Source organism: Pithys albifrons, chromosome 7 (genome assembly GCF_047495875.1).
Source record: "Pithys albifrons albifrons isolate INPA30051 chromosome 7, PitAlb_v1, whole genome shotgun sequence".
NCBI classification, from domain to species: domain Eukaryota; kingdom Metazoa; phylum Chordata; class Aves; order Passeriformes; family Thamnophilidae; genus Pithys; species Pithys albifrons.
In genome coordinates this window covers 56,889,651-56,902,377 of record NC_092464.1, presented here as the reverse complement: position 1 = coordinate 56,902,377, position 12,727 = coordinate 56,889,651, and the positions used below count along the sequence as shown (strand labels likewise).

At 50.7% G+C, this 12,727-nt stretch overlaps 2 protein-coding genes and 1 pseudogene across 2 annotated transcripts in view; 2 read left to right on the top strand and 1 right to left on the bottom strand.

Moving 5' to 3' along the window:
- The window catches only part of LOC139673813 (zinc finger protein 850-like), a 408,695-nt gene that overhangs the window by 264,847 nt on the left and 131,121 nt on the right, over nucleotides 1-12,727 (bottom strand). The window lies entirely within an intron of this gene.
- Nucleotides 1-12,727, top strand: part of LOC139673822 (zinc finger protein 135-like) — a 302,962-nt pseudogene that overhangs the window by 232,116 nt on the left and 58,119 nt on the right.
- Nucleotides 6,788-7,744, top strand: LOC139673882 (olfactory receptor 14J1-like). The gene has a single exon (XM_071559815.1). It carries the CDS (start codon nucleotides 6,788-6,790, stop codon nucleotides 7,742-7,744), a length of 957 nt encoding a protein of 318 aa, XP_071415916.1.

Here is a 12,727-nt window from a genome sequence, read left to right as displayed (position 1 = left end):
GGAGGAGAACTAAAAAGAATATTAAGAGCTTAACATTTGTTTCCCTCTGGATGGTTTTTGGATACATTTCTGCCTAGAAATGTTCCCAGGACCCAGTTGAACCTTTCCTGCCCAGCACTGCCCCTGCCCCACCTCACACAAGGAGTTCCCTGAGGTTTCTGGGGTGGAGCTCTCTCACCTGACACAGGGGAGCAGTGACCAGTGTCAGTGACACCCCTGGGGTTTGGATGATCAGCTTTGCACTCATCTCACACATCTGTTACAGTGGCTTCCTGTAAGAGTTCCTAAATCATCAAATCACTTTTCCTTTCCATCCCCTCCAGGGTACAGGATGTGTGACTCTGGTTTAGGAGATGAAATAGGTGGGAATGGTCTCACTTGGAGCTCACAGGAGGCATCGAGCTCACAGGCCCTTGTCCTGCTGAGGGAATTCAATCCTCTGAACACCTCCTGGGAAAGCAGCATGGAGGGCTCTGGGCACTGCAGGAGACTCCTGGAATGCATGGGGGAAAACTTCCTGACCCAGGAAATAGAAGGCCTTTCCAGGGGGGATGTGTTCCTGGATCTTTGGTCACCAAGGCAAGTGGTGACCAGTGGTGTCCTGGGCTGTCTTCAAAGCAGCCTGGGCAGCAGGGGAGGGGGATTCTGCCCCTCTGCCCTCTCAGGTGAGACCCCACCTGCAGTGCTGCCTCCAGCTCTGGGGTCCCAGCACAGGAAGGACTTGGACCTGTTGGAGTGAGTCCAGATGAAGCACCAGGATGATCAGAGGGATGGAGCAGCTCTGCTGTGAGGAAAGGCTGGGAGAGCTGGGATTGTTCAGCTGGGAGAAGAGAACCTTTGGGGTGACCTGATTGTGGCCTTCCAGAACCTGAAACAAGACAACAAGAAAGATGGAGAGAGACTATTTATCAGGGCCTGGAGTGACAGGAAAATAGGCAATGGCTTCACACTGACAGAGAGTAAGTTTAGATGAGGTATTAGGAAGAAATTCTTCCCTGTGAGGGTGCTGAGAGTCTGGCACAGATTTCCCAGAGAAGCTGTGGCTGCTCCATCTCTAGTGTTCAAGACCAGGCTGGGCAGAGCTCTGGGCAACTTAGTCTAGTGGAAGTTGTGCATGTCCATGTCACTGAGGTTGTACCCAGGTGATCTTTTAAGGTCCCTGAAACTCAGGACACTCTATGATTCTGAGTTACTTCAGGCAGCTGTGACAGACCCCAACATCTTGACCCAGCTGGGGAATGTTGGGGAAGGTTGGCGTTGTGAGAGGCTTTGCGTGCCCTCGCCACCCACCCCGACGCGACCCCGGGTTCGGGCTTCTGGTTGCACGTGCGTGTTCTCATAGAGATAGAGCCGTACACCAAGTAATAGCAGCAGGAACGTTCAACTGCATTAGGGAATTAGTGGGTTAATATAACTTCTTGGGGTGAACATGTGGACAATAACAGCTTGGGATAGGGCAAGAGGCTCTGTCCTCGAGGCGGCAGGCTGCTCTGATTGGTGGGAGGGCTGTGTGCACGAGGAGGCAGCACGGGGCTGGTGCCACCGAGGCTGTGCTTTTCCTGGGCTTCGAGGTTGTTTACCTGCCTCATGGCTGGCTCAAGGTTGCAGTGATCTTGGCCAACCTGTCAGCTCCTGGATGGTGTGTTGTGCATAGAGGCTTAAGGCCAAATCTCTCCCAACAGGGGAAAATATACACCTTCCAAAAGGGAAATTAAAGGCAGTATTGCAGAAAGACCCACCAGGTCCAGCCCCATAGAAAGGGATGCAATGGCTGAGAGGGACTCCAGGTGCTGGGAGTCAGCCTGTTACCTGGAGGGAATGTGCTCCCACTCTGTCCCCCACCACGAGGTCTCCAGGGAGTCCAAAAAGAGCCACACAGGGACCACAGGAGAGGAATGAGAGAGAGAGTTTATTGATAAAGGGTAGGGGTATATAAAGGTTTTGCGGGACTCAAAATACCACCAATAGTGATCAAGGGGGGATTTGGACTATTACCAATAGAAATCCAGGGTTAACAACCAAGACAAAAGAGTAAATAAGAACCAATAAGAAAACTTGAAGCTTCCTCCAGGACACTACATGCATTCCTGAGTGGTGAGGTAAAGGTTATCTTGTGGGATTTTGGGAAGAGGACAGTGACTAGGCAAAAGAGAACAAAAGAATCCATGTTGTGACATGCATTTATACAACAGTAAAAGTTCTGTTTTTAAGGCATTTGGGCAAGCTTTTTCATCTTCTTCACAAGTCCATTTCTGACAAGACTTCTTCCCTTCCAGATACTGCAGATCCATTGGCACAAAGGGCAGCTGATATTTCTTGTGCTGTGGGTGCAGAAAGCAATGGATTCTGCCTCAGACCACTCAGGGAGGCTTTTCCCAAGCTGTGTTCTCACAATGGCAGCTTTGGTTAAATTCTGCTGAGTGCTGGCTGAAAGTGATTTAAGGCCCAACACACAACTTGTCATTAATTCAAGCAGTTCATTAAAAGGCTAATTAAAACCATTCCTACAATATAATCAGAGACCAGACAGGGGCAGAGGGAAGGGGAGGCCAGGCATGGGGGATATCTCTGGCTTGTGATGGTTGTGAGGTCACTTCCACTGCAGCAGCCTGGGTGGCCCTCAGGAGACATTCTGGCCAGGGAGCATTGTGAGGTCATCCAGCACATCAGGGAACCCACACAACAAAAAATGCCATCCTTGGAGAGCTGAAGGAGTGGGGCAGGTGGGAGAGCCCCCCAGGTTCTGATTCTGGGGGCAGCTCTGTCACACAGCCCCACCAACCCTGGCAGGCAGGAAGGCAGCCTGGGCTTCTGGCCACCCTGCTCTGAACTGGCCCTTCAACTGGGAAAAAAGTCTTTTCCTCATCTCCAGGATAAGCATTCCCTGTTTCCCTCAACACCCCTTGTCTTACATCCTCTTGACATGCCAGCTCCAGCCAAGCCTTCCTTTCCTCAAAAAACAAAGGACCCACATCTAATTTTTTTCTTTGCAAACTGTCCTTGCTGTCACCTCCTGGCAGTGGCTTCATGGCCCCTGTCACAGCCAGCCCTGGCCCTGCACTGACCCAGCTCTGCTGACCCACAGATGCTGCAACAGGAAGGGAAGGTCCATGGGGGAGGGAAATGCACAGGAACTCATCCTGGAAGGGACCCTGGGAGGTTTCTGAGCCAAATCAAAGCACAGTGAGTGGGGAAAGGGACACAAGGATGGGCTGTTTGGGTGCTCTGCCATGTCAGGAGAAGATGTGGAGCTCCAGAGACACCCAGACAATGTGGATCCCTCAGAAGATGATCTCAGACAGGGGCTCCCAGGCCTCTGCCAATCACTGGTTACTCTGGTTTGATGTTCCCTGGTGGTTCCACCCACCCCCACCCCCACCAGTGTTCTGTGCACACACATCTTTCTCAGCAGTGTCTGAACCCTCAAAAGACTCAAGACCTGATGGTTTCTGCCTCCCACTCTAGAGGTTGGCACTTGGATCACCCCCCACACCCACAGCACAGAGATCCCCTGTCCCAGAGATTTCTTAGCAATGGACGGATTAAGAAAATGGGAAAGATTGTGGGATCAGTTGCAGGACATGGCAAGGGAAAGGCACTGACCAGTCACCTCTTTAAACATGCTCTGCTACTTTCATACCCTTTTCTCTCTATTTTCTCATGCCTGTTCCTCCACAAATCACTTTGGTCATTTCCTGGACATCCCATGGCAAGTCTTCCACTGCCCCTAAATGTACTTTCTGGCTGCCCATCCTGAGTCTCAGGACCTGAGTGAGAAAACCCCCAACCTCAGCTGCAAGGCCATCCTGGGGGGCTGTCACTGATCACTTGGGGAGCCTTTCATGCAGAGATGTTGGAAATCTCTATTAGTTCCTTTGTAACTTTTGCGTTTTGAAAGGTTCATCTAAAGCCATTGAAATTCATGTCCCTAAAAGGACTGTTTTTCCATTTTCAGAAGGTGTTGGGGATTAGGTCACATTAAAATGCCAACATGATGCATGTAGGTATTTGCAGCCCTGTGGAGAAGGAGTTGGGAATATAAGAATAAAAGAATAATAAACTGTTTAGGTTGGCAGAGACCTAAAATAGCCACTAGTCAAAGTGCACTTCAATTTCTCAGAGACACCTTCCACGAGTTCAGGCTGAACAAAATTCCTGACCTGGACAGCTCCAGGAATGGGGTTTCCACTTACTCTGTAACCTGGCCCAGGTTCCTGCCACCCTCAGCACAAAATATTTCTTCCTGACATCCAATGGAAATCTCCCCTCATTCAGTTCCAGTTCCTGTGCCTTGTTCTGCCAATACAACCCTTGGCAGAAAGTGTCACTGCGTCCATCCTGCACTAAGAGCACCACATTTTCATGGCTAAACATCTTGGAGAGGGACCAGAGACATCCCATGGAGGGTTTTGGAGGCCTTTAACGCAAGCCCTGGACGCAGTGGTGTGGAGACTGACGAAAGAACAGGAGAATTTTTAGAGGCCTTGAAGGGAAACTGAGGTGGTCCAGACTGCACACAAGGAGAAAGGAATTTCCCCCCATCACCCTGAAGGAGTTTGGGCCAGCCCAAGGCTTTGTGTGACAAGGCAGAGCCAGGGAGGAGGGAGAGATGTCAGTGCAGGAAGGGGCCAGCGAGGTGGGGCAGCCGGGGGATGCCGACAGCCTGCAGGGAAAGGGGCAGGGCATGGACACCGTAGGACAGCCTGGGCTGGAGAGGAGACAGGGATGTGCAGAAGCTGAAAGGCCCCAAGAGAGCCAACTTGTGCAGGCCTTTGGCCATGGCTGCTGTGTGTGCCCCTGATGGCATGAGGAGACAAGTGAGCCTTGCAGCCCTGGGGCCTCATTGCCTCCTTGTCCCTGCTCAGCAGCCTGGGAGGTGCCACCCCATCCTCCTGCCCTTGGCACTGCACATCCCACATCCCAGTGCCCCAGGAAAAGCCCTGAGAAATGAGGGAGGGAAAGGATCTCTCTTTCCAGGGTCTGGGGATCAGAGCTGTGACCTTTGGATTAATGAAACCCATCCGAATTAATTCAGCATCAGGGATATCTTTCTCTCGCTTGGCCATACTTGTCAGCACTGTCTGCAGTTTTCTGTTCCAACTGAAGTCTGGAAACACTTTCTGAGTCATGTCCCTCAGTGGGACTCATTAGTACTGCAAAAAAATTCAGTGTTTCAATCTCTTCGACTTCTTGAGAAGTTTTTTGAACTTACTCTGATGGACTGAGTCTGATATAAACAACACAAACCCCTCAGAGGGCCATTAAATGCCCTGGGCTGTTGCTGTGCTGCTGAGCTGGGCCGGGCTCCTGGCACACAGGGAGCTCCTGGCAAGCGGGCAGCGCTGCAGAGAGACAGCTCTGCCCAGGAGCAGCTCCTGTGCACAGCCCAGCAGGGCTCAGGGCACTGCCAGGGCAGCTCAGGGACACCAGCAGGGCACAGACAGAGCTTAAAGGGGCTCAGCATTGGGAGGATGACTCAGAGCTCATGGAGGAGAAATCTTTGCAGTGCTGGACATGGTGAGTCTGTGGGTGCAGGGCAATGCAGGGGCAGCTCCTGGAGGTATCTCCTAAAGCTGGCCCAGCCCCAGCTGATGGGATGTGTGAGGAGGGGGCTGTTGGGGGACACTTTGGAATAGCTGTGGAGCTGGGGGTGCAGCCAGGGGTGCCCAGGGCTGTGGGGCAGAGCAGGGTCCTGAAGCCCAGGGTGCTGTGCTGGGTCAGGGACACTGCTGCCTGCCATGGTCAGCTCTCAGCCGGCCTGGGGAGCTGCTCACAGGGCTGGGGAGAAGGGCTGTGGGGAAGAAGCAGCCCCTGGGAGGGCTCCTTCTCTCGCTCAGTGGCTGCTGCAGGGTTTGGGACTGTCACAGTCCCCACACCAACCCCAGGCAGTTCCCAGGGCACATTTCAGGGTGTACATTAAAGCAAAGGCTACGTGAAAGAAGGATGATGTGATTTTAGTCTTCTGACCTGACATGTCTGGCTGGACAATGGCACATACAAATTAATATCTCAGTTGAGGAGGAGGCATGGAAGCTCCAAATCTGGCTCTCTAAGAGGAGAAGAAAACAGGGACTTCTCTCCAGCAGGGCCCATCAAACCTACACCTCCGGGCTGGGACTGAGGAGATGTTCCAGATCTGTTTTTGGAAGCAGCACTGCCCTGCTCTCAGCACAGCACAAATACTTATGGGTTTATTTATTGTAAGATTTATTGGTGTGAAACCAATGTGAGTGCAGCACAAGGGAAAGCTCACAGCAGATGGGAAAGAGTGATAAACACTGCATCTCTCCTGGCTCTACTCTAAGCCACAGAGAGCTGAGGCCCTTTGCCTCATGTCTTGTCTCAAGACCTTTTATATTTTCAGTCAAAGGATTGAAAATCTCTAACCCTAAAAAGAACACTCCCCAAGTATGATGTTGCAAAATACAAAATAGAGCCAAAATTATTCTAAGGACATGTTCAGCCTCTCTTCTGCAGAGTCAGCAGGACAGAGACTGAGAATTTTAGAAAAGTGGATTACATTTGACGTGTCTCATGATTCTCAGAGGTGTCATAAATCAGCTCCATTTCCCCAGTGCAGCAAGGCAAAACTGAGTACTTGGCAGCACATGGGCAGAGATCCTGCTCCTCGCATCACCCTGAGCCAGCACAGACCAAAGAAGGGAAATTAAATTCCATTGGGGGAGATTACTATGGAAAAATGGATTGGCTTTGCTGAGAGGAATCCGTCTTAATTTTTCACTGTTTATTCCTGTGTTTGAACAGGTCCTGTGCAAAGAAATAGCAAATGTCCAACAGCAGCTCCATCAGCCAGTTCCTCCTCCTGCCATTGGCAGACACGCGGCAGCTGCAGCTCCTGCACTTGTGGCTCTTCCTGGGCATCTCCCTGGCTGCCCTCCTGGGCAACGGCCTCATCATCAGCGCCGTAGCCTGCGACCACCACCTGCACACCCCCATGCACTTCTTCCTGCTCAACCTGTCCCTCACAGACCTGGGCTCCATCTGCACCACTGTCCCCAAAGCCATGCACAACTCCCTCTGGGACACCACAACCATCTCCTTCATGGGATGTGCTGCACAGGTCTTCTTCCTTATTTTATTCATTGGAACAGAGATTTCCCTCCTCACCATCATGTGCTACGACCGCTACGTTGCCATCTGCAAACCCCTGCACTACGGGACCCTCCTGGGCAGCAGAGCTTGTGCCCACATGGCAGCAGCTGCCTGGGCCAGTGGCTTTCTCAATGCTCTGCTGCACACAGCCAATACATTTTCCCTGCCCCTGTGCCAGGGCAATGCCCTGGGCCAGTTCTTCTGTGAACTGCCTCAGATCCTCAAGCTCTCCTGCTCAGAGTCCTACTTCAAGGAACTTAGACTCATTGTGGTTACTGCCTGTTTAGCCTTTAGTTGTTTTGTTTTCATAGTTTTCTCCTATGTGCAGATCTTCAGGGCTGTGCTGAGGATCCCCTCTGAGCAGGGACGGCACAAAGCCTTTTCCACGTGCCTCCCTCACCTGGCCGTGGTCTCTCTGTTTGTCAGCACTGCCATGTTTTCCTATCTGAAGCCTCCCTCCATCTCCTTCCCATCCCTGGATCTGGCACTGTCAGTTTTGTACTCTGTGGTGCCTCCAGCACTGAACCCCCTCATCTACAGCCTGAGGAACCAGGAGCTCAAGGATGCTGTGAGGAAAATGATGACTGGATGCTTTTCAGCAACAATAACCTGTCTGTTTTTGTCTCTATAGAGTTCATAGTGTAACTCATTAGAAGCCCAACATGCCTTCTCAGGTTTTTGGTGATGGTCAATTGGCTCTTCTTGTCAGGATGTTGTGCACAATAAATTTTTTTATTAATTTCTATTGTCATTCTTTGTTTTCCTGTTTGACCCAGAATCTCTGAGGAATTGTGCTCTCTTTATATTCAAAGAAAATAAATTATCCTGAACTGTTCTTGTTCATCTGTGATCCTAACTGTGGGACCTTCATAAAGCTGCAGGGCAATTTCACATGTGCAGAGGAGAAGGGGAAAGAGTCCAGCACAGCAGCACTGCTGGGGACCAGCAGGACTATTTAGAGTTGCTCCCTTTCCACTTCCACACTCTCCTTCTAAGACCCCATGTTGGTGTAAGATCTGAGTGCTCTGCCAGTTTGGTCGGGCTGTTTCTGTGTGGTGATGCCCAAAGGGGCACAAAGAAACTGCTTAGAGACAGAGTTTTAATCTTTAAGCAGCAAGGCATTTATTGAAGCAACGTTGGGGAACCGTCTGATTCTCGTCGGACAACAGAGTTCCGAAGTCAGCAGTGTGAAGCCAGAGTATTTATACAGTTTCTGTGAGAGATAACATCATTTTTACATGCATATTGATGTTATTGCAACACTTGGTTATAATATATAGAGCAGGTGGAGTCCAGGCGGAGTCAGGGGTGGAGTCGTCGTTTTGAGGAGTATTATGGTCAGAGTTCCTGTTACCTCATCTGGTAGGGGTCTCATTTCACCTCCTCATCCTCGGTGAACTTTTCAACTTCTACTGAATTTTGCTGATTTTAATATAGATCGTGCCAAAATGCCGTGTTTGAAATTTCTTGTCTCTTCCTGCAGGTCACCGTGTCCTGTGCTCGGGCTGTGCTTCTCCCTTATATGTTATTGCCTGCGTATTTCGTATTGGTTTGGACGGACCTCAAGACCATCTTTGGATAGCTCCCAAACCTGGTTTCTATCCAGCTGTATTTCCTGTGGCTGGCTTCAGAGACTGTTTTGTGTTAATTCTTTGGGTCCTGTGCTTGCTCTGCTTCAGTGGGAGTGCTGTGACTGCCAGCAGACAGTGGGCATTTTTGTGGCAGAGCTGGCCTCAAACAGCAGTTCCATCATGAAAAGGGATCTCCTCAGCACAGTGCCTGCAGGTTGTGGTCTTCTTCTAAAGTCACTCTGAAGAACATGCACAGAGAATGGACACTAAAGAGGCTCCTTTTTTGGCTTGTTCTCCAGGGGCTCAGTGTGATGAGATCAGGGACTCAGGGTGGCCTTTGAGAAAATTAGATCTGCTTTTGCTTGTTGATGGCCAGAGCCCAAGCAGATGGAGAATGATCTGGGATTAACATTCCTGGGTCTCTGTAGCTTGTGACAGGAATGATGGCAGGAGAATGTTTTATTGAAGAGACCTGGGAAGAGCCAGGAGAACTCAAAGGACCTGCAGGGACAGTTTGTGCCAAGGAGTCAGCAGGAAATTCAGCCCAGTGAGCACAGGCCTGTCAAGTGTGGGGTCACTCCATGATTATATTCTGTATCTGGGTGTAAACTGAAAAACAAGAGCTCTGCAGATCCAGGGGACACATCAGGTACAGGGAAAGGAGTCTAAGTGACCTGTCTTACTCTCAGTGAAATTCCACCTTTGGATCCAGTGTAGTACCCAGACCCATCTCCCAGCACTGGAACAAGGCAGGGCCCCTCTGAGCACCCTCCATGGCCACACAAGAGCTTGTGTGGCAGGGGGTCAGTGGCAGGAACCACCATCAGCTGGCTCTGCCTCCCAGCCTTACCAGCACAGCCCAGCAGAGCCCCCCCATGACCCTGGGCACCACAGCCCCTGTGCCCTGCAGAGCAGCATCCCCAGCTCAGGGGCTGTGGGGAGCACAGGGAGGGGCTGCAGGAATGGCTGGTCAGGCCAGCACAGACGTGTTCCCCTGGGGAAAGCCTCTGTGGGGAGATGGGATGTGCCAGGAGAAGAGCAGGACAGGCTGTGGGTGCCCATGAGGGTGGAAAGAGAAACACTTTGCTTCGGGTCCCAGCTTTGGGAAGGCTGACCTGTCCCTTGAGCGTCCTGAGGAGCTGCTGGGTCAATTCTCTCACTCTCCCCTGAGGAGCAAGTTTGGCTCTGGGGGCTGTGAAAGTCCTGGGGTGGGGAATTAAAGTAAACAATAAATAAACCACAGAGGAACTGGATCATTGTGATCGAGTGAATGCCCATTTACTACACACTAGGCCTTCTCCGGGGACACCCCCTTGTCACGGGGGAGAAGCTTGCGTGCCCTCATGAGGTTGAGAGCTATGCTGGACGTGGTTTGTGCCACCAATAGGGTCTCCCATGCCAGACAGGTCTCAGCTGAAGGGTCAGACGAAGTGTGTCCATGGGCAGGATGGACTCGCTAGCCGTCTGGCAACCATCCTAGGAGAAGGACAACTCCAACCCCAAACCCGGGCAGATGGAGCTCGTTTAGCCCTGTAAGGCCATCCATCTAAGAGAAGGATACTCTAACCAAACCTACGTCCTGAGGTATTCGGTGTCACCGTCCAAGCTCGCTAGGCCGTGGCAGATGAACCTTAGGAGTAAAGGGTGGGGCCAGTTCTGCACATGCTGTGCCTCACCTAAAAAATCCATTGCGCAGGCCTGAAGGGTTCACCCACATTGCAAAGCCCTGTAGCGACAGGTGAGGGTCGAAATGGCAGGTGATAGGAAGCAGCTGGAAGCCGCAGACCCAACCCTGCATGCAGGCGGGTCAGGATATGGGTCATTAGAGACTTGACCCCGGAGATGACAGTCTCTTGTGGCAGCATCCTGAATGACCAAGCAGCCTTTTCTAGGGACAACACTGCTTGCTCCACATGGAGAGGGGCCCAGCAAAGGTGACCTAAACAAAGCTCATCTCCACACCCGGTTGGATAACCGCGGCCAACCAGCATCTTCCATGCGGTCAAACAAAAACAAAGAGATTTCAAAGGCAGACACCTGCCTGCAAAGGTGTGCTCAAACTAACACTCGCATGTTGGAACATCAGAACCATGCTTGATACTGGGGATAGTGGACGTCCTGAGCGTCGTTCTGCTCTAATTGCCCACGAACTGTCATGGCTCAACATTGACATTGCTGCTCTCAGTGAAGTTCGTCTGCATGAGGAAGGCAGCCTTAAAGAACATGGTGCTGGCTACACACTCTACTGGTCAGGCAAACCCAAAACCGAAAGACACCTTTCAGGAGTTGGCTTCATGATTAAAAACTCCATTGCCTCCAAACTTGAAAATCTGCCAACAGGTCATTCCGATTGCATTATGTCCTTACGCCTCCCTCTACACAACAAGCAACATGTTGTTCTCTTTAGCGTATATGCCCCAACTCTCCAAGCTGACCCAGTAGAAAAAGACAAATTCTACACAGACCTGCACCACCTCACCCAAAAGGTTCCTGCAGATGATAAGATCATAATCCTTGGTGACTTCAACGCCAGAGTAGGTAAGAATTCTGAAGCCTGGAAAGGAGTCCTGGGCAAGCATGGTGTTGGAAACTGCAATGACAACGGACGCCTCCTGCTAGAGTTTTGTGCAGAACGGCAGCTCACCATCACCAACACTGTCTTTCAACAGAAAGACGGCCTGAAGACAACCTGGATGCATCCTCCATCCAAGCACTGGCACCTCATTGACTATATCTTAGTACAACAGAGAAATGTCAGTGATTTCCGTCATACTCGAGTGATGCCGAGTGCAGAATGTCAAACAGACCATCACCTTGTGCGCTGCAAACTTAACCTCCACATCAAGCCCAAACCTAAGAGAGGTGGCATTCCGAGGAGGAGGCTCCAAGTCAGCAATCTTCAAACAGCAATCTTCAAACAGCAATCTTCCAGGTGAACCTTCAAACTAGACTTAAAGATAATCCCATAGATCCCTCTCCTGAAGAGCTTTGGCAACATATTAAAAGTTGCATCCTGCAGTCCTCTGAAGAGTCCCTAGGGTTCTCCCTCAAGAAAAACAAAGACTGGTTTGATGAGAACAATCAAGAGATTCGGGAAGAAGAAGAGAACTGCTCACCAAGCACACCTTGCTCAGCCATCTTGCCATATAAAAAAAGCCACCTTTCGTCTTGCAAGCAACAAGCTCCAACAGAAACTTTGAGACATCCAGAACAAATGGTGGCTCGACCCAGCAGAAAAGACACAACTATGCACAGATTTGGGTGACCAAAGAGGATTCTATGAGGCCCTGAAAGCAGTGTACGGACCCACACACCAGGTTCAAAGCCTCCTACTCAGTGCAGATGGTCAACTGCTTCTAACAGATAAAACCTCCATCCTGAACCGATGGTCTGAGCACTTTCAGACTCTCTTCAGTGCCAACCATGTAGCCCAAGGCTCAACAATTCAGCTCATTACGCAACAACCAGTGAAACATGAATTGGATGCAGCCCCTACTATGGGAGACATACTCAAGGCCATACAACAGGTGAAAACTGGCAAGGCAGCTGGGGTTGATGGAATTCCACCTGAAATCTGGAAGCATGGAGGTCAAGCACTCCATGCCAAATTCCACGAGCTTGTTGTGTGTTGCTGGGAACAAGGGGAACTACCACCAGCTCTCCGTGATGCAGTCATCATCACCCTGTACAAGAAGAAAGGAGAAAAATCAGACTGCTCAAATTACCGAGGTATTACTTTGCTCTCCATTGCTGGTAAAATCCTTGCAAGAATACTTCTGAACAGACTAGTACCCACTATTGCAGAAGATCTTCTGCCTGAAAGCCAGTGTGGTTTCAGAGCCAATAGGAGCACCACAGACATGGTGTTTGTTCTCAGACAACTGCAAGAGAAGTGCAGGGAACAGAACAAAGGTCTCTATGTAACCTTTGTTGACCTCACCAAAGCTTTTGACACTGTGAGCAGAAAAGGGCTGTGGCAGATCTTGGAATGTTTAGGATGTCCCCCCAAGTTTCTCAAAATGATCATCCTGAGGATCCTGAGG